This window comes from Xylocopa sonorina, chromosome 5 (genome assembly GCF_050948175.1).
Source record: "Xylocopa sonorina isolate GNS202 chromosome 5, iyXylSono1_principal, whole genome shotgun sequence".
NCBI classification, from domain to species: domain Eukaryota; kingdom Metazoa; phylum Arthropoda; class Insecta; order Hymenoptera; family Apidae; genus Xylocopa; species Xylocopa sonorina.
The window spans coordinates 2,526,442-2,552,045 of NC_135197.1; the positions used below are offsets into that span (position 1 = coordinate 2,526,442).

Here is a 25,604-nt window from a genome sequence, read left to right on the forward strand (position 1 = left end):
TGCCCGCGTACGTTTCTATCGGCCGGCGGGATCTGTTGCAATCCGCCGCGCCGTCGAGGGAATGACGGGGCTTGTTAAACGACGGGGTTATCCGTTACTAATCGGATCCTCGTTTACTTTGTACTATTACTCCTTGATTCGCTGGATTTATTTCATTTCGCGTTCGACGTGCACTTTTCCTATCTTTTATTTCGGTTTAATACTCGTTAGAGCGGTGAGGATGGCGGGTAGTAGTTACGATTCCGTGGTAATGCTTGTTTCTGTTAATGTATTCGTACTGTAAGGAAGAGTGTGAAAATTCTTGTAATATGTTTCTTCTGCGTCTGAACATTGTTCCAACAGATATTCATTTTTTTTTTATGGGGGATCTGAAATTGAAATAGTAATGTATATTTCTATATGTAATTATAAATATTGATTTTTTTAAATCGGTCGAAGAAAGAAGTGTTTGCGAAAGAGGTTGTTTTTTAGAAAATAAAATAGGTTTATATTGGATTCAAAGAAACGAGCATGTTTCATAGCTTGCAACTTATCTACTACAAACACTTCATTATTGTTTCTTATTTCTCATATTTCTGCAAAATTGACCAATATCCTCCCGCGCGTAACTTTTCAATAAATAAGAAAAATTCCCTGGTTCCATGAAAGTCTACGCAAGTACGACGTTAATAAGCAGGCTACTGCAAAGTTGTTGCGGGCGTTCCTTTTAACGAAAACGACAAATCCAGTCTAGCCTTCGCACAAACACCCGCCGGACCTTTTTTATTGGTGATTTTTAACGGAAATTGTAACAAGCCTTTCGACTTCCCTCTCGAACGTGGGACGCGTTCTTACCGTGGCGCAAAAATTCCACGGTCTGCTACTGCGACACGGCAAGTGGCAATTTGCTAGTCACTTAATCCGCGGATGCTATTCATTTGGTAGGAATTATTTATCGCATATTTACAGAACTACGCAGATGGAAACTGTCACCGAAGTAGGTAATTCCGTTTAACGTTTGATCGATGCGTTCTTCATGAGAAAGTCTGTCTTCGTTCGCTAGTGTGCACGGTATTTACCTTTCGATCTGTTTAGTAGTTGAGAAGAAGCAAAGAAGCTAGCTAATTTGCCATGTGAAAATGTGAAAAGCTGAACTCTTTCCTGCAACCACTGCAAATTACGACAACTTTAGTATTTCCTTATAAATGTCAAATGATAATGCGAATTGTTATAAATCCACAGTCTAATAAGACATTCAATTTATAAAACGATAACTCCGCGAAACAAATTGATAAGATTGTGAAGTCAAGTGCGAATCAAATGCTTTGGCATTAAAGTTCAAAGTGAGTCCAAAATGTAGAATTCAGTCGCTTCGACTTGTTTGGTAGCTTCTATTTGATAGCATAAACTTGCCAAAGCTCTGTGTCTCTTAAAATCATCTCTTATTTAACCAATTACGGTGTCTGTTTGGAAAATATCTTCCCACGAATTACAGCAAAGAAATTGAATCAATCGCGAAATCTGTTCAATATGGCGACACAGACAGGTCGCGTAACTAACCCTTGTACCGGTCCTCGCGCAGCCTCGTAACGACGATCCAGGCTTAGATTGGCGAGGAAAATCTGTAGATTAGTTAACGAGGTTGAATACGAACTCGGCGAAATTGGCTCAATTAAAAGCTACGGGGCCCAGCTGTCCCGATGATTGTGCCACGTCACGCGATTGCTCCTTTTTCACCGGGTTCTTTCTTCTCCTTTCCATCTCCTCCGTTTCGAGATGCATCGATACTCGTCCGTCATTAATCATGCACTTTTGTACACACACTCGTCGATGGGACTCCCTGCGAGGGACATCTACGCCGCGGCAAAAATCTATCCTGTAGATCGTCAGTTTGATCGCGAACAACCGCCGATCGGGATCGCGATGTTATTAACTTGTGTGTAATCAAACTTAGAGGGACGGGCCCGAGGAGTCCTCGTTTTGTCCTGAATTTTTTACGGTTATTAATTACTACGCTACATGAACTTGTAAGCATAGCTTGTAAGGGTTGCGTTGGGAATTTATCCGAGCCATTCAATGGACTTAATCGCACCAATCGATGAAAGATCTTGTTATCGAAGAAATATTGCCGCTGATAAAATGTATATTTAGGTGTACTTGAAGTATGAGGAACGTGTAACGTTACACGTTAACAAATAATGAAGTAAAAACACTGCGTATACTTGTATTACTAAAGGTCTGATTATGCTAAAAGAATTGGTCTGCGATTGTTTCAGGACATGGATCTGATCGAGGTGCTTTGGAAGCAGGACGTGGATCTCGGATTCACGTTGGTGGAGCCAACCACAGCGGCGAAGAAGACGTCCTCGTTGGAGAAGGGCACCGACGATGAGATCGAGAAATTGAAAGCCCTAGAAGCGATCAACGCGAGCAACGAAAAGGTTCGTGATATTCTGCCTTCCGACGTTTTCGTACCGGTTCGAGCCGATCAATCTTCGCCTCGGCAGAGTTTCCGAGTCGCAAATTAACTCGCGATACCCGCGACGCTTTCTCCCGTTTACAGACCGCAATTACCGATTAATGACTTATTGTTTATCGAGTTCCAGCCACTTTCACGCGCCGGAGAATGTTTTCTTCTCCCGCCTGCCATTCAAATCCGCGTTCGTCACGCGGTTATACCACCGCCGTCAGATTGCCTCGACGATCGACTTTTCCGTCTTTTGTGTCTTCCTTGCCTTTCGTTTCCCTGTTAACTATGGAAAGTCTTTCGTTTCGACGTAGACTATTCGTGGGAATGCATTCACGGGAAAAGAGTTCTCTAGCTGGTCAAAATAGCGTTGGAGTCGGAAACAACGCATTCATCGCATTAATACACTCTGTATAGCAGATAGGGCGGCCGTGAGGGGCAAGCGATCCGTGTCGATAGATCGGTATCGATTCGTGAAGTCGACGGTGAGGCATCAAACAAAAGTGACGCCACTCGCTTGGCTGACTGAAGAATTCGGCACTCGGGGTGGCTATCTCTTTACGATCTGTCGATCTGTTTCGTATCTAGATAATACCTTTCGTTGTTGCCTTGTTGCTCGCATCAGTATCGCTCTGATGTACACGCGGAACAGTATTTCCCATTTTTTAAAAAGTTCCAAAAATTACGGATGCCATTGTTCTTTCACATTTTCAAATTCGCATTTTGGAAACTAATATTTCGTGTCTCAACGATATTAGAAGGTAATATTTTAGATTCGTCAGTGAAATAAAAACATGGATTCCGAACGCCAACCCCAATTCATAAATTCACTAAAAATGTAACAAGAATATATCATCAACGAAGTGTATCTAGCATGGATCTTCATCGTTCATCTCCAATCCTACTCTTTAAATAAGAATTAGTGGTATACTATCCACAAAATTAATTAATTTCTTAACTTACCGATTGAAAGCAAAAGTGCCACAAGGAGAGCTGTAGTAAAACCTGATGTTTCTTGGACGTAGAAAGATCTTAGTTAGGATATTTAAGCCCGGAAGGACAATACAAGTCGAAGCTGTTCTTCTCCACCGGTAGGCCCTTTAATTCTTATCAAATCTGAGCACGACGGACTCCCATCGTGGTAATCGGTCAAGCATAGATCAGTCAAAGGTATAATCCCGCAGAACCCGTGGAGGCCATGTTCGGTAGACACCAAAAAGATTAAGCTACGAGGAACCATCCCACGCGCCTTTCGGATATGATCTCGGTCGATATTCCGGAGCCCAAACTATCGGCTCTCCATCTTGTCTTCCGCCTAATACCCCGTACGTGAGAATACTTAAAAACCACCGTGCCTTATCTCGTCCCTCCGAATCGATCTGTCCGTATTATCCTTTTAATTCAATGCACCTACCGTGCGTCCGCGCTGCCCAGGACTTTTGCCATTTCCTCGCTCGGTTATCAATATTTTTTACGCCTGCTCTTCCAAAGCGAAGACGCGGATACGCGTTTAAAATAAAAAGAAGCCTGTATTGTTGCGAGCAACCTGAAAGGAAGCGATCGCTATATTGATTATCCAATCGTTCGAGCATTATTGCAGCCGCGGCGCGAAACGGTCTCGTCCGATCAGCTTTCAATGACTCGGTTCACGACCGCGATTCTGGCCAACGATGCGTAATACCGAAGAAACTAAAACCGTCTCTGCGCGTCGGGTTCCGATTGATTTAATTCACTTTCTATTTTGCGAGAGGAGGTTTTTTCGACGATTCGATTTCCTTCGTTTGACGATGTTTCAGTGGATGGGCACGAACAGCGTTTAAGTATCAACGAGTCTACCATGGTCACCGAGAATGACGTTGCATCGACGTTCTGGGCGGGTAACCCATCAGACTTCTCGACGTTCTTTCTCTTCTCTTTCCATCCCATCCCATCCCATCCCTTCTAGCCCCCTTTTCCCGTCTCCCTTTTTCTCCCTGCCCGGTCTCTATCAGTCAGCCTCTTCTCACCGAGCCCGTCTTCTTCTCTCTTCCTTTCTTACTCCGCGTCGCTATCTCAGCCAGGTTCCTTCCCCTCGGTGGATCGCATTGTTCCAACGGGTTCCACCTTTGTGAAGGCATACCGCCGTCTCGGAGGGCTCGATAATACGGGGAAGATCCCTCGTTCCCGATCGAAAGTGGACGGATCGATCCGAGCGAGGTACGGGTTCGCGAACAGCTCAGAACAAAGCCCCGAACCACTCTTCCGTCTGATCTTTCTCCGACTTCTTTCGCCCTCTATTGACAACCATTGTCCTCCGCGTTTTTCTCTTCCGACGGTTCTAACTGAAATTAAAACTTCTTTAATGGTACATGCTAGGACCGCGACAGGGAATCAACGTTTACTCGCTGCCAATTTCTTCTCTGGCTCATTATCGTCCGTAATTCTTCTGAAAATTCATCTGTCTGGATTCTTCTATTATAACGCCAGAGCTTCCTTCTACTACCTCGAAAGTATCTTAACGCGACTACTTTATTGGCGATGCCGTGAAACTTGAAACAATCTACGCAAAATACGCAGAGGTACGGAGGTAGCGTTTCTCCAAAATGGTGGCCGCAGCTGGCCACCCTCGTGGACGCGAGCACACCGCGCGACCAAAGTGGGTACGTATTCATAGAAGCATCGGAAGCGGGTAGCGTTCGTTTGTTGACGGAATGCAATCGGCGAGGGTTCGTCGAAATGATAGATGTACAGCAGCATCCCCCCGGGTGCGAGGGGCGGCATCGACGAGGCGAGTTGGATGGAAGAGGGTTTAGGGTGAGGCAGAAGAAAGCTGGTTGGCCGCGGGACGCGCTCGAGAAAAAGAGACGGAGGAAACGGGATAAAAGGCGTTCGGGGCGTCCGGAGGGGAGGTTGGAAGTGGAAGGGGGGCGAACCAGGGCCAGAGAGATTGGAGCAACGTGGCAGGGGGATTCCGAGGGACGTATTGATGGTCCTGGAAATTGAAAACGCGCCCAGCGAACCGAAGTGGGTTTGGCCTCCTTCTCTTCCCTGATTGTTTCTGTCGGACGAAATTTCTGGACAAAATGGCGCTCGTCTCGCGACACCGCATTTCATTATCGTTACTTACTCTTCGATTGGACGATCATTTCTCTTTGAATTTTGCGTTTCAATTAAATGTTCGCGGATTTGTTAAGAGTAATAAAGACGCGTGTGGCTCGATAAAAGGATACATCGATCGTTTTACGAATTTTTATTCGACCTTCCTTGTTTTTAACGAAGTTACCGAATTCTTGAAAGTAGAAGTTGCGCACATCCGAATAGAAGAACATTTGTTTCCTTACTCACCGCGAGCACGTTCGAAGACACGCGAATCCGTGCGTTTCGCCGAAAGTTCGATACGAAGAGTTGAAGTTATCAGTTCTGAAATAGAGTCAGGATCAAAGGTGCCAGGATCGGTCTGTTGCGGAACCGAAAAGACGACAGGTTACGAATTATTCACGGAACCGTGACTGGCAGTAACCCGGCGACTTGAATAGCGCGCTCGACGGTCACGGTGGCCCATTGATTTCGTTCATATTCGCGAAGATCAATACGGATTCGAGTCGTTCTCTCTACCGAGAAATCGTCCGCGATGCCTGAAGTAAGCAGCTCCGGATAAGCGTTCCGAAATCTTAATTCGAAGCTACACCAGGGACGCGACTATCACAGTACCTCCATTGTCGTATGAAGCAGAGAACAGACCGCTGTCTTTCGGTGTAAACGATACGACACGAAGGCACAGTATTACTTAATTGTTATCTATCATATATTAGTTTTTCGTAAACAAAAATTTTAGTATGTTTAATAGGATTGTTAAAGACCACCTTAACTCTTCTCACTGCTCTAAGCTTCCGAAAAATCGAAAGCATTTCGCTCGAGCCCTCGTTGATTACTTAAAAAATGAAGCGTTCTAATTGCAAAAATATTAAACCAGTTCATTCGAATGTAGAGCCTACGAAGTTTGTATAAATCGTGTCTGGTGGTATAATTCATTACCGTATAAAATTAAAAGCGCGAAGGAATAACCGAGATCGTAACGCGAACCAGGAAACGGTGGTTGGAAAATGCGCGCGGGTCGTTGATGGCGCGTAACTTGCGATTCACTTACACAGTTTCGTTCCGCGGCTGTTGTTCGGCTAGGGGATTGATCGAAGTTTGTATTCATAACCCCGGATCTTGGGTATAACGCACTCAACGACGACACATCGCGCGGCAGAACGAAAAAGAGGCTGAGGGAAGGATAGAGGGGGATGAAAAGCGGCAGGGGCAGGAAAGAGGGGCGAGAGAAGGATAGAGAGGGAGAGAAGAACGACAGTGGTTGGATAGCCGCTATCAGAGAATCGGTATGATTAATGATCGGGTACAATGCTATTTTCATTAAACTCATTTCACTGCGGCCCCGTACATAACACGGGCATGGCCGATCCTATGGTCTCCGGCCATATGAGCGCCCCTCGGCTCTTTTTTCACGGTTAGGATCCCTTGATTATGACGTCTCTATGATCGTCGACCTTGACGGCCTCGAATGCCGTCCGAGTGAATTCAGCCATTGTTACGCGGCGTCGTGACCGACCCTTTGATTATCAACGGGAGAACGCAGTCCGATCCGATGTCCAACGCGATCTCCAAATTTGAGAATGACTTCATCTGTGACGGAACCGCGCGTCGCTCTTTTTTTTTTTTTGTGGCCTGACAGCTGTCGCGTTCTTCGAAGAAAATGATGGCCTCTGGGATGTTTAGTATAGTGTATTTTGTACGATTAAAAATGTATTACGGTAGGTGGAGTTAAGATGTAATGCGTCGAATTTAAATTTAAATGTGTCGACAATTCTGTTGAAAATATATTTAAGGATATTTTTTCTTTAATGCCATTAAAATATTTTCTATTACTCGAAAAGAAGGTGGTTGGGCTATATAAATTTTTAAGTTTATGCAACTTTTCTAGCATAAATCGCTAATTACGGTCTGTGCGCGTGAAGAAAGCAATTTAAACTAATTATTCAATTTAACAACTCTGTTATCGCATTGAGCAGTAACTGTGTTACATTTTTCAAAGTCGGAAATGTTGTTTCTCGATACGTAACTAAAAGTCATTATGCTTTGTACTACCGAGAAAGGTAACATTCTTAAATAAACTTCCATTTTATTCTCTCAACTAGGTAGGTATATTCTTAACGGATGGGAACATTTCCACCGAATTTCATTTCCAGAAAGATGCTAAGGAATTCGATGAACCACAAGATGATCCCTGGGCAGGTCTTCCTTACACCGTTGATCTCGAGACTGGTAAGTACGAGTCAGTCTTGCTAATTGTAATACTGACGAATACCATCACAAGTAGACTCATTTCCAATTATTTTACACAAATCATGCTATAATGGAGGCGAAACGACTCCCATCTTTTTACTTGTAAAATTATTAGAAACCTGCAATCACGATGGACAGCAACATAATAAAAGATACAATCTTTAACGCTGTCATTGATAACATAAATTAAACGTCTCGTAAATACAATCTAGCTTGTCCTACGCGTCAAATTTTTCCTTTTTCTAAACCAAAAAGTTCCTAAAAGATACAAGAAACTATGCACGTACGTCGAGATAAGATCAGACATTTTTGTTTACGGAATTTCATTCTAAATGGAACGCGATGGTTGCCTGAGAATTCGAAGGAAAAACCACGAATAAGCGAAGTACAACGTCGCATGAAAAGTGCTCGTAACGTGACAATTACGTAACGCGTTTACGCACTGGTTCGAGCGGCCGGTTTCCGTATCAGCCTCTAATTAAAGAGTCAATCAAACATGATGGACACCGTCCGCGTATCCTAGACGTCTCGCGGCACGCTGATAAAAACCAGGGACAGTTACGTAGAACCGGCTCGCGTACCTCCTTCTATTTGAACCGTGTCAAATTAACCGCGGCACTTTGCAACAGCCAATTTCAGCGTTAGACTGGAGGCCCGGCCACACCTGGCCGCGCCTTTCGCGAGTCTAATTACCATTAAACGCGCCGGTCAAACGCGCTCGTTGATCGTTGCCCTGATCAGGGCATTTTTCTAACGATCGAACGTCGACAGGTAATTCGGTAGCGATCGAATCGAACGGATACATATTTAGAGATTGAAAGGAAAATGTTAATGCCACGAATGATATGTGACAGGAACAATGTGATAACCGCTTATTCCGAGTTACGTAACACCCCCGTGTAATAAGTATCGAATAAATACTGTCTACGTAATTATATAGAAAACAATGTAGAAGCTGATCAATTTGAGACATTGTTAAATCGAGATAGCTGATTCTTTTGTCTGTTATCTCAGATATACCATGGTGGATTGAACAAATTTATGACATGAATATAAAGGATTCTTGCTGGTTGGAATGCTTGAAATTTTTCTAAAGACAATTGTGCACCGATGTGCGGAACGTGGAATACCTGCGGCGATCGTCTAAGTAGATTTTGCTGTACGGTCAGACGAGCTCGTATAATACACGCGCCATTATGGTCCCAGTCTATTCCCAGTTATTGAAACAACATTCGTAACAATATTTCTTTGTACGCTAATAAGAGAAACATAGAAACGGGATTTAGATTTACTCTCTCTATTACACCTGCCGTTGGATTTTGGAAAAAAAAGTGACGCATCGAATAGCGATAGACGTTTTCTTGCGTTCACGAGAAATCCATCGGGACCATTGGTTTTCGATGCGTTTATCCCTTTCTGTAGATCCTGCTACCATAAAAATTGTTGAAGAAACCGCGAAACTCGCGCATAATCGTGGAAGAAATGACGCGAGCACAGAGAAGAATCATAAGACACTGTTTCGGCGAGGTAGGAGAATCGCGTCGAGCCAGGAGATTTCAGAGAACCAGGTCCCGTGGTGAAGCCTCGCGGAGAAGTCGGGGAGTGGCTTCAGGAACGCCCTCGCTGCCTTCTTCCCTCCCTTACCTTCAGGCCTCACCATCGAAGCCGAACCAGCCCTTCGCGTTCGCTCGGCTCCCCCTTCTCTGCATTTAATTACTTCGCGTCGCGGCGCGCCGGCCGGAGAACGCGCCTAGCCCGCCGCGATCCACTCTACGTCGTGTTTCGTATCGACGCTTGACGAAGGTTCGCTCGTTAAAACCTTTTTCAAATGTCGGCGAATCGGCGAACCTCTTTCTTTCTCTCCCCTCGGCATTTTTATTTACCGATTTTTTATCCTTTATTCCCGGAAAAATTTCTTCTAATTTTGAGCAACATTTTAAACGTCTCAGATTTATGTAATTCAGTTACGATGAACAGATTGATTTCGTTTTAACGCTCTGCAACTCCAATAAATTCTAAATCGAAGCTTGTCAAGTTTATCTCAGATTAGCTTGGAAAGTAAATTAATAGGCTTTTGAACTTTTTCGACTGATTTCGTCGCGTTAATTTGGCGCAGAGAGTGAAATTCACCCTTAGAAAAAGGGCTGTAAGATGGTGAAAATTTCTTTGCGGCTCAAGTCCTGTAGTTTACTGCGCGAATATGTCGTGTAGCGGGTATATTTAGTGGATCAGATAAAGCGAATGGATTCCATTATAATTTCTGCTTCCTGTTCTACGTGCTTCAATTGTTTTATTTACCTGAGCTTATCACACGCAACCGGTAGCGTTGAACGGTTCATTGGACTCCGCGCTGGAAAGAATTCATTTAATTTAAGCGTACGTAAGTGCGATCACTTTTAAGTATCTTTTAATCGTTAAACAAAAATCGATACAAGCGAGAATCGGAATGGAGAACTCGATTTACGACATTCGATTCCGTTATTAATAAACTATCGTGCATAAATACATTGTATTCTGAACGTAAGAAATCCCACGTAGTAGCTTCGTTTGTAGATACTGTCAAGAGTCGATCGACTTTGTAATTAATATTACCATTCCTAGACCAATACGTTCTTTCAAATTTCGATACGACGACACGTTCACTTCAATAAATGTCAATTAAGTGGATATCGAATGAAAAGTACGGTACTAGTAAATATTTATACTATTTAATATTTTACAAAAAATGGAACACGTTTTTGCGTATTTACATCCATTAAGTGCAGTCGTGAGCATTTGAAGTTCGCGTATTTCTTATCGCGCTTCTTTAACTTGGCATATTAAATATGAATAATATAGTTTGCATTTGCGTTGGAGGAAAAAGGCGGGATCGTGGAAGAATAGTTGGTAGAAATAACCGCAATCTACCGCGAGGCTTATTAGTTATTTGTTCCCCGGCGGCCTGCCGTGTTCGTGTAGTAAATTAATTCGATTCCGCAATAATAAGTTCGTTTTACAAAGCACCGGGCAGCCTAACAAGAGCACCGAAGCTCATTACGCGGCTATCTCGTCGCCGATCGATCGACTCGACGTACGGCATTGTGTGATTAATGAGTCGCTCGACAAAAGAAAGCACAAATTCCTTGGGCGTCGCTATTCTTTAAGATTTACTAAGGGAAAATGGAGAATAACGAACGGGCTCCAACCGAGAATGCAGACCTTCGAAAAAAAAGAAAACACATCTTTATTGCTTAACATTTAAATAGTCTGGTGTGGCTGTTCTCGAAAGATTTTAACATCGAACCGAGCGTTGCGCAACATACAGAAAACATTCGGAATGAGTTTGTTCGTTTTTGTAGAGACTCTCTGAATATTATGCGGTATTATATGGTGTGTTCAACTATTTCTATGGAAGAAATTTGGAGGCATAGATTATTATAAGTTAAATCGGGATGAAAATCAGGAACAACAATGTTTATAAATTGTGTTGATTTATCGGTTCCCACGGCTGTATGGTGCACCTCTGTTACATCTATTTTGAAAATTATTATTCTCCAGACTGAAGTCTCCAGCTCAATTTTTTGTGTCGCATTGGCTTCTGTAATCGTCCCTTATTTCTCGTACGAGTGGTCGAACACGCTATAATTACATAACCGTGATTGGATGTATGAATGGTCCATTCGTTCCGTAACAAATTTTATTATTAATAATTATCTACAATCGACATTTAGTGTTAGTAATGTAAGGCAGATTTATAAAGTGTCCAACGCACACACATATATATATTATAAATCGTATAATGAACCATCAAAATCGATTGGCCAACTCCCACGATCTCGATCTCGCCGCATAAATCGCCAGGCTCTAATAATCGGTGATTAAAGTCTCGCGGCTCGACGTAAACGCAGTTTCCAAGTACTCGTTACGTACTTTTTCCTAATAGACGAACGCTAAAAACACGCTCAGCGAAGAAAAAGAAAAGAAAAGAAATGAGCGGCGAGCACGCAACGGTTACACGAACTACGAAAGCCGCTCGTTATCTGATCGATGGACAAATAATTCATTAAATTGGTAAAAGTGAGCTCGCACGAGGAATCCCAGCCGAATAATTAGAAGAGCGTCGTCGAGCATTTTCACCGCGAATGGGAATTACGACACGACGACTCTCCGTTCCGAAAGAAAACGTCTCGAAATCGCGCGCGTAAATTTATTCGCGACACGTAACCCTTAACAGTGTTACGAGGCCGTTTCCTGCGGGGTTAGAGGAACGAGGAGGGCACGCCGCGAATCGCGATCTTCACGCACGGGACCTGGAGCGGTTTCGTGAAAAGGAACGAGGGACGGGCTGCACGAGGAAAAAGGCGCGGAGATAAAAACCGGCCGCGCGTACGAGGCGCTTGTACCAATTTGACGAAGCATGATGGATTACACGGTGGATCTTACAAAAAGTTTCTATCCGTGGAATAAATTATCATAGCATTGTCTCGCGACGGTGGACGCTTTGGGTGCGCCCGCGTCGCGCGCGTTCTTACTTTTCTTCGCCACATTATGGATAATGTTCGCCGCCGGTTCGAAACGCGTCTCGTTTCGATGCACCGCATAGATGGAAGTCCGTCGTGAACCCGTGACATCGTTGGAATTCCAGACGATCGCTTTCGAACGCGGACATTCGTCGTTCCGATGGTTGACGAAATCATTCGTGAAGGAATAATTTAACATATTTCAGAGCTTCGTGATTGGGGGTAAATGGAAAATGGCGCCTAGATCTTTGGTTGGGTTGTTTGATCCAACTATTTTTTAGAACTATTTATTAGAAAATTAGTGTATTTTCAATAACTGTAGCGGGAAATGGAGTACAGAAAACGAAACGATAACTCTTTGACATTATACCTATTATTTGTTGTAAGAACCAAGGTGTTAACACGAATGTAAGTAAGTACCTGTATTGCGTGTTCCTATTTCATTGTAGACATATAGATTTTGCTTGGCTCTCGCATTGAAATTCTCTAATAGACGTTCAACGTTGCCGACTCCGCCTTCTACAATATCTATACGTACATACTTACGGCCTTATCTATGGCTTTAATAATTCATCGAACAGAGGAAGGTAGACAGCTTGAGGTTGAATATCGAACGAAAGCAATACAATACCGTATAGAAACTAGAAAACATCGATTCATCGTCTCATTTTTGTTCTTTTTATTACCGACTCGGTTCGTCTTGATGGCATTCTTTCGCGGAAATGGTTATATTTAGGAGCGTTGGAAAATATTGCGTCATTGACTATTTCCCAAAGGAAGCGACGAAAGTTATTTAAATCAACGATTGAAAATATTTCGACGTTTCGCTTTTTATTTTAAATAGAGTAAAATGCAAGGTGAATCGATCGATATAAAAACGTGATCGTTAATCGCAGAGAGCGGGGCAAAGTTGAACGATTCGTAGATTGCACGTGAACGAAGAAAAAGGCGGATGCTCAACGTGTGGTTCCGTGAGAACGTCGAATCGAAGGGGGATAGCTGCGGCATAGTGGGGGAGAGAGAAGATAGAAAACGCATGCGTGAGTGTAGAAAATGGAACATCTGCCACGTGCGCGGGCGGTGCACGGTGCGTACCCGCGCGTGGACACCACGGAAATCTGAAGAGGGAACGACGGTGAAAGCATGGCCGTATCCGCCATGCGTGTGCGCGCATTTAAACCACGCACGCGTACTCTTTCCATCTTCCCTCGCGTTTACTTTACGCGCTAATAAACCAAGACTCCGAGTACTCCAAGAGTAGGTCCTTTTCTCTTTTTCATAACTTTGCTAACATATTTTTATTCGTATGAAAAACGAAAGAATTGTTGTTGCGTGCGGTAAATGTATGGTAACATTAAGAGTAGCGTCTTATTTATCTTAATGTATAATGTTTTACGCGTTATAGCATTATTCGGCCCGATAAAATTAACAAAAAGAGAGAAGGGATCGAATGCAATTTATTTCCAGTGTTGTATTAATTTCCGTTTCGATTCGTCACGTGCTCTCACAAAGAGGGAAAAAAATAATATCCGTCTGGCTCGATGCGTAGCAACAGCCGTGACTAAATTCGGCCAAAGTGGATACAGAAATGAGAACAGACCCTTCAAGAGACTTCTACTACTTGTGCTCGCCATGTGAAACGTAAAAAGCTTCTTCTCACGACGAGGTAGCTACGTATAAATAGAATGTTACGTTTACTAACATACCTGCACCCAATGGCATGTTAATACGTCTCTCGAAATTACTTCAACATTTTTCCAAAGAACACATCCTAACAATAAGAACTACAATTCGTATGCGCGATCGAACTCTGATTACTTGGACGCATCGACATCGAACGCACGAAACAAGAAATCGGTAGGTTTCAGTTAAGATTCAGGTAATTGTTGGATTTCGTGGAACAGAAAAGAGAGCAAAAGAAGAACGTTTCGTAGAGGGCCAGGTCGGTGGCAAATCCCAAGAGGGAATCAATATTTGGAGTCGTATGTGTTCCGCCATGTTAGTCCGGGCCATGTCGCTCGGAAACCCCTATGGGCGACGTGTTTTGGGGGGCAGCTGCCCGGTGAGCCATGTACGGGGTTATAGGGATACTCGGGGCCGTGACTTGCCACATCCACCCCTGTAACACGAGCACGCATCATTACTCATATCGTGGCTCGTTGCACGCCACGGATTCAGGACGAATTCAGGAGGGCGCTTCCAGGAAGCTTACGGATGAAAATATATAGATATATATATATATATAGGCAACAATAGGAACGGCGTATTAGAAAAAAGAAGAGGAATCTCCATACGCGAGATGCGTGTGTGCGTTCGTTACACGTGAAATTGGTTACATTTGAAATTGTAATAATTCTACGTGCCTTTCGATTTATGCTAGTCAATCAAGTGTAAAGCGGTATACTTTTTATCTGTAACTATTCCAAAATTTGGTATATCGGGAGAGATATGAAAAGCGCATTTCTCATTACAGGCAATTGTAAAACTTCAGAGTGAAATTTAACTCGTCAGGAAATGTATATGTATATGTAAATATAGCTTGGTAATTAGACAGTACGACGGTTTACGTTGTTACATTTTACTTGGAAGTTATTCTTTGTCTTTAACTGTCACATAATACGTGAACTTCGAAGAAACGCGCCACCATCTTGAATCCTTCGTGTTAACCGATTTTCGACGCGATTTTGTTTCGCTCAAGTCGAACGGCAAATTGAGCGACGCACGGAAATGAGAAAGAAATGCGGATAGAATGGCGGAACGATCGACAATCGAACGAGTGACTTTTATGTCCATTCGGAAGAAGCTCTTGACAGCGAAGATCCTAACGAATTTCTGGATAAGCTCGCCGCTTATGGAACAAGGATGATTTGCAAAAAAAAAACCCTTAGAAAATCGTAGGAGCAATCCGAGCCAGGTAACAATCTGTACGGTCCGTAGAAAAGCACCATTGTGCACCGGCACGACGACTTGGAAAAGTTAAAAAGGAGACGGAGAAGGTACGAGCCATCTGACTTTTCAACGCTACCGGCAACTGTCATCGAGGACCAGCTTCCGATGACACGTCCTCGCGTCGAGGCGCGTTTTATATTAACGTTTTAATCCGGCGATTGAAACATTTCCAGCGTACAATCGATAGAAGGGACGATTCTTATTCACTGATGGAAATGCAGGAGTTTAATGGTTCACTGTAGTATTTAGACAATTATACTTATGCTAGCGATTATGACGATGGTGTCAGTTAATAAGGTGAAAGAAATTAATTTCCGTGCTAGTTTATATCACACGTATCGATTTGCATAAAAAGTTATCGGAGAAAGATCTGTTTGGTTTATATCTGCAAGTCATAGTAAATGAAATTACAGTATTTTATAGATTATATTATGTTAATATAATTATGAAATAATTCAACAAGATGTACAGCATTACGAATACATATACATAATGATGCAAGTCTGTAAGTATAATCTTTGCGTGAACTATGACATAAACATTGAGCATGTCGTGAGAGATGTTCCAAATAAAAGAAATCGATTGCTCAATTAAATCATTCTGCCTGTTCATTCGAGTTAGCTTTCTATGATTTCTTCTTTCCTTCGATCGCTAAGAGATTTTCTAACATCGCTAATAGGCAGCGTAATCACGCATAAAGGAATTTAAGGGTATCTCGGGAAACGATTTCCGATTACTCTGGGCTAACGACTAAATTCTCGCGCGATAATCGCTGTTTTCTTTGTACCTGAAAATTGATTACTCCAGATTATCCGTTCGACGAGGATCGCGCGTATCCCACGTCCGCGATCCAACTAACGAAAATACAAATTGAGGAATGAAGAAGAATACAAAGCCAAACATTAAATAGAGAAGAAGCCAAGGCACGCTAAGGTAAGCTCCCAGACGAGAACCGTGTTGATTTAGGATAGATATGTATCAGGCCAGGTTGGTTAAGGTCGAGCTGTCACTTCAAGTACCATTAGCCCTTTCTAGACACTCTCTCGAGCCGACCTTCAACCTGTCATTATTGCATCAAGCCATTTTTTCTTCCTCCAACCCTGTCAGGAATTCTTCTCGGGAACGAAGTAACGATTTCTCGTAGCCTTAGAAAATGATTGTCTCCGAGACACGAAATCACGCGGGCGCTGCTTTGTTCGCCGCTTTCCAAGTCTGTTTTCTACAGAAATCTTTTAAGAAGCGAAGCAACAATTGCAGCGAGTTGTACTACATTAACCGAAGCGCGTGCAATATCTATATATACTTGCGAAAGAGAGTGACACATTTCGAGTCGAGTAGATTTGTAACACTTTGTATCGAACGACTGACTGGCATAGACGCGTCATAACACACTTCGCCGAGAGAAATTCATTGACACGAATTTTCTCGCGATTTCTCGCCCGAAGAAATCTGGCAGGACGAGCGTCGCGTCGCGTCGCGTCGAGGAAACGAAAGGTTTCCGATCCACATGGAGGATAACGGCACGAAGCTACCGATCGACTAATTCGAAATATGTTTCGTCATGGAATGGGTCACTGTGCCATCGCGTCCCTCCAGAGAATTTATGCATCACGACAACTTGCAACACGTACTGTTCAAATCACCGCCGAGGATCTAATAAAATCCTGTTTACGGAAACGAAACGGCTCTTTTATAGGGCCTGCACGAGCGGAGAGAATCGAGTAGTATAAAAGTACTCAACGACTGTGACTAATACAGGTTAACCCTTGCTGAAAGCTCGTTGAACCGTTCATCGACGTGTCCACAATCGCGAATTTCATTCGTAATGTAAACGTTAAACTGATAATCAATTCAAGTCGTTTGTACTACCAGTTCGCGTCTTTTTTTATATTTCTAATCGGTATTATTGATTCAGCGATTTATTTTATTAAAAAAAAATGAAAATTCAAGTGCTCTTTACACATCATCAAAACGGGACCACGTCCAGTCTACGAAAAAAGTTCTCGTCGCAGGCTTTCGAATCGAATAAATTACACAGTTCACGGACTTTGTCCATCCCGCTTGGAAGCGCGTTTCTCCAAGAGATTCGATATTAGAATCTGATACGTAGTAATAGTGCATATTACAAAAATGGCAAAAGGGATAGAGGAACGCGGAAGGAGAACGCGATCAGCGAGAAACATTTCGGTGGTCGAAACTCGAAAAATGCACCTTCTAAGCATGACTGGGCTACCGTTGCTCTCTTCGTGGACGCGTGGCCAACGAAAAGTGCAAGCTAAACATGAAGAGCGAACGTCATAGTATGAGGTGGCAACAATGTTCATTGACGGCCAGCTTGACATCCAGAATGACTGGTGTGTACGGAGGTGTTAACTAGGTCTCTGACCCGGTTTACAGAATCCCTCGTATCGCAGAGGTTGTGCATGGCGCCACGACGCTACTGAAGCAACACGATCACCCTAACTCGACGAAACGCGCACGGTGCTCTGGCAGCCGCGGTATCGATCTACGCGATCGGCCTTTCTCGATCTCAAACTATTATTTCTCATGTAACTTTTAGGTTAAATAGCAATTAGAAGGAAAAAGTACACGTACCAATAATTTGAGGCAAAGTAGCGTCTGTACGTGGTGGTTAAAGGAAAGACGACATTTGTGCAATCTAATGGTTCGCATAACAATGTAATGAGGGACAGTACGATGAAATATCAAAGCTTCATTAACGAAATAATTATATAAATGTATATCGGGAAGACTATTGCCACTGCGGTTCTTGTATTTATGTCATAATGATGAGAATCCTTGTTTAGAATTGATTTTCTGGGCTGGAAAGGTTTCTTAATGTAAAGCGTTATCACAACTAAATATGGCATTGCAAAATCGATACTATTTTACAATTTAATTGCTTCATTTTCATTATTCTTATGATTGGAAATATTCAGGTGAACAATATCTGCTTCATAATAATTGCAACCTGTGTCGCAAATGAATTATTTTCCAATCATATATAAAAACCACTGCGTCAATCAAAGCGTGCGAATGAATTTATAATTCATATGAATAAATAAGCGAATTCACAGTTTACGTAAAGACAATAATATAGAAAACGTTGTCGATAAATCGGATGTCGTAGGTATCATTTAATATGTATTACTACGTAAATTGCGAAACGGCGAAGAAACAAGGGTAAAAACATTGTCGTTACGTTATGTAAACGCGCTGTATAAAAAGTAACAAGATATTAATTGCACGTGTAACGCGAAGGTAGACAGAAGATTGCCAGCTATTTTAAGGAAATTTTAAATCCAGAGTTCTTGAAATTTTACGCCGCACGATCTATATATTCTGCACTCGTCTACGTTCACATTTACGCAGCGTGTGACATATATAATTCTAACATGTTAACATGTGCAAATGACTTCTGTATCCTGATGAGCTTTTTATCGTATCGCTGTCATACATGTAAAAGCATGCATACATAAATGCGACGCTACGATAAGCTAATACGAAAGTGAAAATGTATCCGTGTTTACAGCTAAATCCAAGTGCATTTCATTTACGATAAATGCACCAGTACCGTATAATACCTTAGCATTGGCTGTCTCAGTTTAGACAAAGCTGGACGTATATCGTGCACAACTGGGAAATTAGTTAACAAAAGAAGAGGCCCACGATTTAATCATAGAAAATAGTATAATGGACGCGACGGTCTTGGGAGCAATTCCTCAGCGTCTCGAGTCACCCCTTAAGTACAGTCAATTTTTCGATTCTCCATAACACTTATCCCGCGTTTCGCACTTTTGCTATAATTTTTTTACAAAGCGTTTACATGCTTCTTGTCGTACGACACTTTAGTCCTATTCTTAACTGTAGAGCACACTGAGGAAATGGAAGAGCTAAAAACCAGATTTGCAAAGTACTACATGTACTATTTAATAAGTCGTGGTAATGATTTAATGCTCAAATGATTCGCATGGCTGCCTGAATGACATGTTTTTCTTCTTCGCGTAATTTCTACAGTCTATTAAGGGCGTTCGGTTGAAAAATAGATTCGTTCCGTGCCCCCGCGTATACATTTCCCGTGGAAACGAGAGAAAAAGTCAAAGACCACGATTGTATCTATCAGTAGGTATTGCGGGACAAGCCGTGGCGTTAGAAAAGCACAAGTTCATGCAGCCACTATTATTTATCGTATACAGAGGGTGTCCTAGACTACGTTCTTCCGCGAACGTTCCAGAAGATCGAGCACGCATTGTTACGTTATACTTTTGTCGGCGATCGCATTTCGCTTATACAGAATTGTTCGCCAAGGGGTACAATGATTTGCACTTATTGATTAATAAATCAATGCTACGGAGCTGGTACTTATCATTTACATTAGTCAGACTTTTTCACTGGCCTCCGCGGACTGAAATAGTTTTACGGTTGACTGTATACTTGATCAAAGACACCTTTGTGCTCTGCGTTTCATTTTTTTAGAAACCTACCTATTCTATTATTCGGCAAAAATGTTTTCGATTCGAAATTGGAACGAGAAGGAAAAATGACAAACGTAAAGGTATAAAAAAATTATTTACAAGTGAGAAACTTGAATGTTGTTGGTCCCAAAAGACAAATTGTTACATTCATCCCTTGTTGTTCTTATTAAGTATAATACATAAGCGTAGACTTGAACATATCGTATAATAATCACGACTAAAAACTGTTTGATAGCGATTCGATAGTATTTATCTTCCGCAATAAATGTAAAGTTTGATATTTTGAAAAGTTAAAGAATCTTTTCAGGTCAGTCCTCTCTGTTTTTGTCGGATAATTCAAATGTGATATATACGGTGGTCACCATCTTTATAGTCGATATCCTGTATCAGTGGTAATTATAAAATTAATCTGATATATCCCGAGGATCTTTGACAGTGTCCGAATAAGAGTGACGACACAAGAATAAAGGGTATCGATAGAACAGGCATTTGACAGGATTTAGATAGCATCTTAACAGCGGTGGTTTACAGCCTTTATCATCTGTCGAGTCTAACCTACTGGTTGGCACTGGGGAACGCTAGTCACCGTTCAGACGCCGATAAAATATATTTATACGAGTGCACGAACATCTTTTGTCAACCACGTTCAACTATTTGCCAATGCGCGTGCAAAAAAAATGTCTAATCACGTACAATTTCTTCTATTTAACGGTATCGATTGTTAATATTTCATTTCGGCTTCGCGAAGCTTGCTACCAGCATTCCTTTCAAGGCAAAATCGATATTTTAATATATGCGTAGAAACATTGTGAATTTCAAATAATTCGCAACTGAAGGAAAATCAGTTTTCAAATTTTTATCATCGTGGAAAGTATTGACCGACTATATTAGCTTAAAAATCGTAAATTTATGCGTGTCATTGTGGACACGCGAACAGCATAATTGCAAGAGATAAAGAAACGGTAGCCAACGCAAGTATTCGCCATAACAATCGACGGACGAAGGATTTCGAAGAAAATTTGATTACCACAGAAAAGCAAATATACTCTGCTCTCGTTTCCACGAGAGACAGAGATTCGACGTCGGAAGATCCGAACACGCTCACCAAAATGGATGCAACGATACGCGAGAGCACATTTCGTAGCCACTCCGAGCTCACCAGCGAAGTACTAAACACGCGTGCACGTTAATGTTGCGTGGATATTGCGTTGGCGAGGAGCGAAACGACACGGACGTATCGGGAACGGTAGGTGGTATCGTTAAATTGATTGGAGAGTTTCGTAAGGCATCGATACTGATTTTTGCGAGGGTAAGATGCGAAGGACAATGACTCGGGGCTATGTCCTAGTAGGATGCACCCCTGGGTAAGCTCGTGCACGGCAACGGCGACCGATCGGGAACTCGGTATACGCTCCCTGGTCACAGTGGGGAGCCGGAGAATGGCATTATGGGTAGAGACCTTCCCTCCCTTCTCTCGAGACCTCCAGCGCGCATTGTCTGGCAGCCATATTGGAATAACAGCCAACCCCGACGTGATTGGTCCGTTTTTTAACGGAGAACCCGTCGCCTGGCACAATACTTGTCCTGGCTATGGTTAAGCAATGCCTTGCTACGCGATAGACTATCAGTCGACTCCATGCTGTGCCTGCATCGAAATCATCTGCCCAGTGCCGGCTGTTATGATTCCCCTCGAGGTCGCGAGGATATCACACTCGAATCACGATGATCGCGTTACCGTGAAAAAACTCGAGAAAACGTTCACCACTTCAGTGACACACTTCTGACCGGTTCCGTCGATGAAGCTTCCAGCTCCTGGTGGACTCGAGACGCAGAGCATCTTGACTTTTGCGGAGAAGTGCGACGAAATAGTGTGAGGTGTCCGCGGGTTCTGATGTGAATAGTGGAAAACGCACGAATTCGCGATACACTGTTGTACAACGCGGTTGGGAACGTTTCAGTGACTCCGATGGGAAACAACGATGCGCCGTGACCGTTACACGATAGTCCCATTTTGGATTATTGCAGCACGGATTACGTTCCACGAGGTATGTCGTTAGAGACACGGTTCGTTTCTAAACGGGTGATCGATGCGATCGGATGTTTGCGCGACGACCAGGCTCATTTAACCATCTTCATCTATCACAATTACTGGTCCTACAAGTGGAGTCTTCGACTGTTCGATTCCTGGCACTTACTTTGTTTCAACTTCTCCGTTCAACTCCTTCGCACCCATTGTTTTAAGTAATTTGCGTGCACTATTCTCAAGTAGTTTACGAACGCTCCATCTTGCGACGATTACAAAGCTGCTCAACAGAATCTTTCGATTCGAAAACCGCGATCGACGATTGTTTCGTCGATTTCAAACAAAATCAATCGAAAGCACGTTTCACGTTCCATTGGTACCGCCTCCGTCTCGCCGGTTACAAAGGGCACTAGCTACGCGTAGATTGAGGTACCAATGTCGAAGGTTACCAGAGCAGTTCGCAGTGACAAACGGAACTCGATAAGCGTCCCAACACCGGGCAACGACAACAATTAATGATCGAACAAGGACTAATGACCGTGATTGGAAGCTGTTGAAGTTGGGCCGTTTATAGGAGCGGCAGGTGACGCGAGGCGATTCGCAAACGGGAAAATGAGACGTCAAACGACCGGGTGGCGCAGCGTGTCCGTATTGGGTCGTTGGCGTCCCTTTGTCGGAGGCTGCGAATCAGATTTGCCTCGATGTATTTGTCATCCGTGGGATAGGACAATCGTGCTGGCGCATTCGTACCACGGGATTGTTCGGTGCCGGAGCGTGTTCGCGCGCGACGCGCTGCGTCGGAGGCTCGCCCCGTAGGGGCCACTGGTCCTAAAAATTTCTGTCGAGTAACGCAGGAATTATTATCCGTCGACCGGGGACGGTGTCGGTGGGTAGAGGACGACGGGAGTAGAAAGAAAATGGTCGTTAGGCGCGCGCGAAATGTGAGAAATGATCTGTCGACGTTCCCGTGGCCGTGGAAAAAGCCGACCGCGGGTTCAAAGAAGCCGTGGCAATCGAAGGAGACTGAGAACCGTGCGCCATTAGACGCACCGTGATCGAGCGAATTCCCTTGCGCTGGATTTAAACGAGGAAAGAGGAGACCGTCCCCTAGAGACGCGCGTCTTTCGATTTTCGTTTTGGTAAAAGAGTTTTAGGTGGAGCTGCAACCGTTGCGTTTAGGGAGTTGTATCATTTTTTCCTCTCACCCTTGCCGCGTCTCGAATAGATTAACGCAGAAGAAAGAAGCTGATTTTTAACCAGCGCAGAGGGAAACAGCAAAAGGTTATGACTGGCGAAATTGCCATGCCTACAGAGCGTATATAATTTTCTTGCGATGCAGAGAAATTGCAGGCAAAATGCACCGTAAATGTACCACCGAGTACAGCTATGTTCCGCGAGCGCTATGCCCCATGGAAAAGATTTATATAATACAATTTCAATTCTTTAGATCTGCAGTTTCTATTTGCCTTTACATCATTCGGTAAAATCGATTCTCTGAACTGTTTTTCTTGTTTAAATAAAAGCTTATAACGCTTGATTATTAAATGATTGGCCGCGACAACATTGTTTTCAGTAACAATGACCATTGCTTACAGGTACCTTGAAATTTTTAGTTAAGTCACTGTAAGTGGAAATTAGCAAGTTTAATTATCTCTATATCTATAACTCCCTCGCAATTTAGTAAGTCGATATAAAGACTATCTTGTTGGTGAATCTTATGGATATAGCAAGTACGAAAATACGAAAGATATGGAGCATGTCTACTTGACAATAATTCGAAATGACATTTGGATGGAAGTATCGATGACCTTTGGAAATAGTTTAGAGCTTCTGTATGATCGAGCGTAGGTACGCGTTCGCAATTTGTGATGCTATCGCCGTGACGTTAGAAACAAAACGAAGCTTTGTTCCAACTTGATGAATCACTGAATATCACCAAGAAGAAATGTCACGATCAGACCATTTATACTTGATCCTGATGATTACGAGAATAACGTAAGTCGAAAGTCAAAACAGTTGAATTTTCTCAATCTAACAGAAAGCAATAATTACAGGCAGACGAATAGGAATAAATAGTTGCAAATAAAAAGGAGTAATTGTATACGATTCGAAATCCTGCATGTGGTTTTACCACTTAGTTAAATTGAATTAATTACTCTATGATCTAGCTATAGTTTCTTCCGTCAACTGCTCACAGATAAACTCGCATTTCATTCTGAATCTCGCGCACTTAGTCGCATTCCGTCAGGTTTTTTGAAATTTGAAAAACGCTGGGCAGAACTCCGGGCTAGGGAGCGCTTCGAGTTACCAAATTATAGGCGGCCATTATATCGCGCGGTCTGGCTCCGAATTTGGGCCAGACAATGGCCGCCGCTACTCGTTAATGTAATAGCCATCCCAAAAGGTGGGATCTTCCGTCTCAGACACACCGTACTCATGACCGACAGAAGAACCAAAAGCTTCCACTTCTTTTGCCCCGACCCGCCTGTCGTTCAGTCCGACCGACCTGTCCGCATTCGTGCAGCCTTCGAAGAATTATTATTTTATCAGATTATTATCTCTAATAACATCCAACCCCGCAGGAAATAAAAAAGGAGGAAAAGGCGATACCGTCCGTCGAAATTTCTGGCACCGTCTTGTAACTGCCTTTTTCCTTCGCGCCTCGAAACCGCGGCTGTAATTAGTGAAACGAGCCGTGCTTGTTTGCACCGCTGTATAGTAAACCTACAGTACCAAAATATCCCCTGTTGTACTTTTTTTTTCATCATTTTATTTGTCAAGTCGATATTACGAAAGGAACATTGCTGCGCTTTAATATATTTCCTATAAAGTAAAAACTGAAAGGTGCTCCATCGTTATGTTGGTAGGCAGTATAGAATAGTTAATCTCGTGAAAGTATCAACCAAATTTTTATTTATTTCCGCTTTACGCTCAAACTGAAAGCTTGGGTAATTAAACATTTAATACACGTTTTTGACTTTTTTCCCTTAAATTAGAAACCTAAAAAGCAAAGATTTATTTTAGTAACATCTAACAGAAAGCTCCGATATTACACTGTCAGCAGAATTGTTATCGATTCCATGAAAATCTTAGCTAGCTTTCCATTCAATTCTGTTCGAAAAATTCTACGCATGACTAAATCTCGTTAAATCAAAACCTGTAGGAACGCTTATCCTCGACATCGCTCCACCGTTATACTTATTATTAAACTTGTTAAAATCTTCTACTCGATTCCAGTTGTTATATACGCATCGTGCCGCGTGCGTTGCGCGTTTCAAAGAGCGACGGTAAAGGAAACGATCCGGGCGAGGGACTCGATCGGAGCGTGCGTAAGGGATGAAGTAGGGTGGAAAACGGGGACGCGCGATTGGCTGTAGGGCGGGAACATTCGGGGGTTGTTCAAACCAGCAGGTGGATCTTCAACAACACCCCTTTGTCCCTCAATTAGTTACGTTTTTTTTTTCTCTCTCTCTCTCTTCCTATCCCGTCCCACCTTCGAAATTTTACCTGTCCGTCGGACGCAGCCAGTCCTCGAGTGGTGCGCGTCGAGACGGACAGTTTTAGTTGAGTCACACCGAATCCGGTTTGCTCGAATCATCGTAGAACGATTTTTATTTTTGCCCCTTTTCGATCGCGATGCGAACGTACCGCGTTCGTGGATCGTATCTGGTAATTTTTGGGAGCTTGTAAATGGTCGGCATGGTCGATGGTAATTCGCGTACGCTGCGAGAAATAAAGTGCGTTTTATCGAACAAATTTTTGCGCGCCTTCGTGAATCGCTTGGTGATTTGGTGAACGCTGTGTGCCACGGATCCCTTCGCAAGGATATCGTTCGTGTTCGTGAATCGTTTGTGATCTATCGATGCATTTTGGTTCCATCTGGAAGA

The 25,604-nt window shown here is 43.0% G+C and overlaps 1 protein-coding gene across 5 annotated transcripts in view; it reads left to right on the top strand.

Annotated features, from left to right (window-relative positions):
* Cnc (NFE2 like bZIP transcription factor cap-n-collar) overlaps positions 1 to 25,604 on the top strand; it is a 103,933-nt gene that overhangs the window by 31,199 nt on the left and 47,130 nt on the right. For all 5 annotated transcript variants that reach the window (XM_076895047.1, XM_076895046.1, XM_076895045.1 and 2 more), the window contains exons 2-3: positions 2,256 to 2,420; positions 7,675 to 7,750. In XM_076895047.1, the coding sequence (XP_076751162.1) occupies positions 2,256 to 2,420; positions 7,675 to 7,750 (241 nt within the window). The remainder of the gene's footprint in view (positions 1 to 2,255; positions 2,421 to 7,674; positions 7,751 to 25,604) is intronic.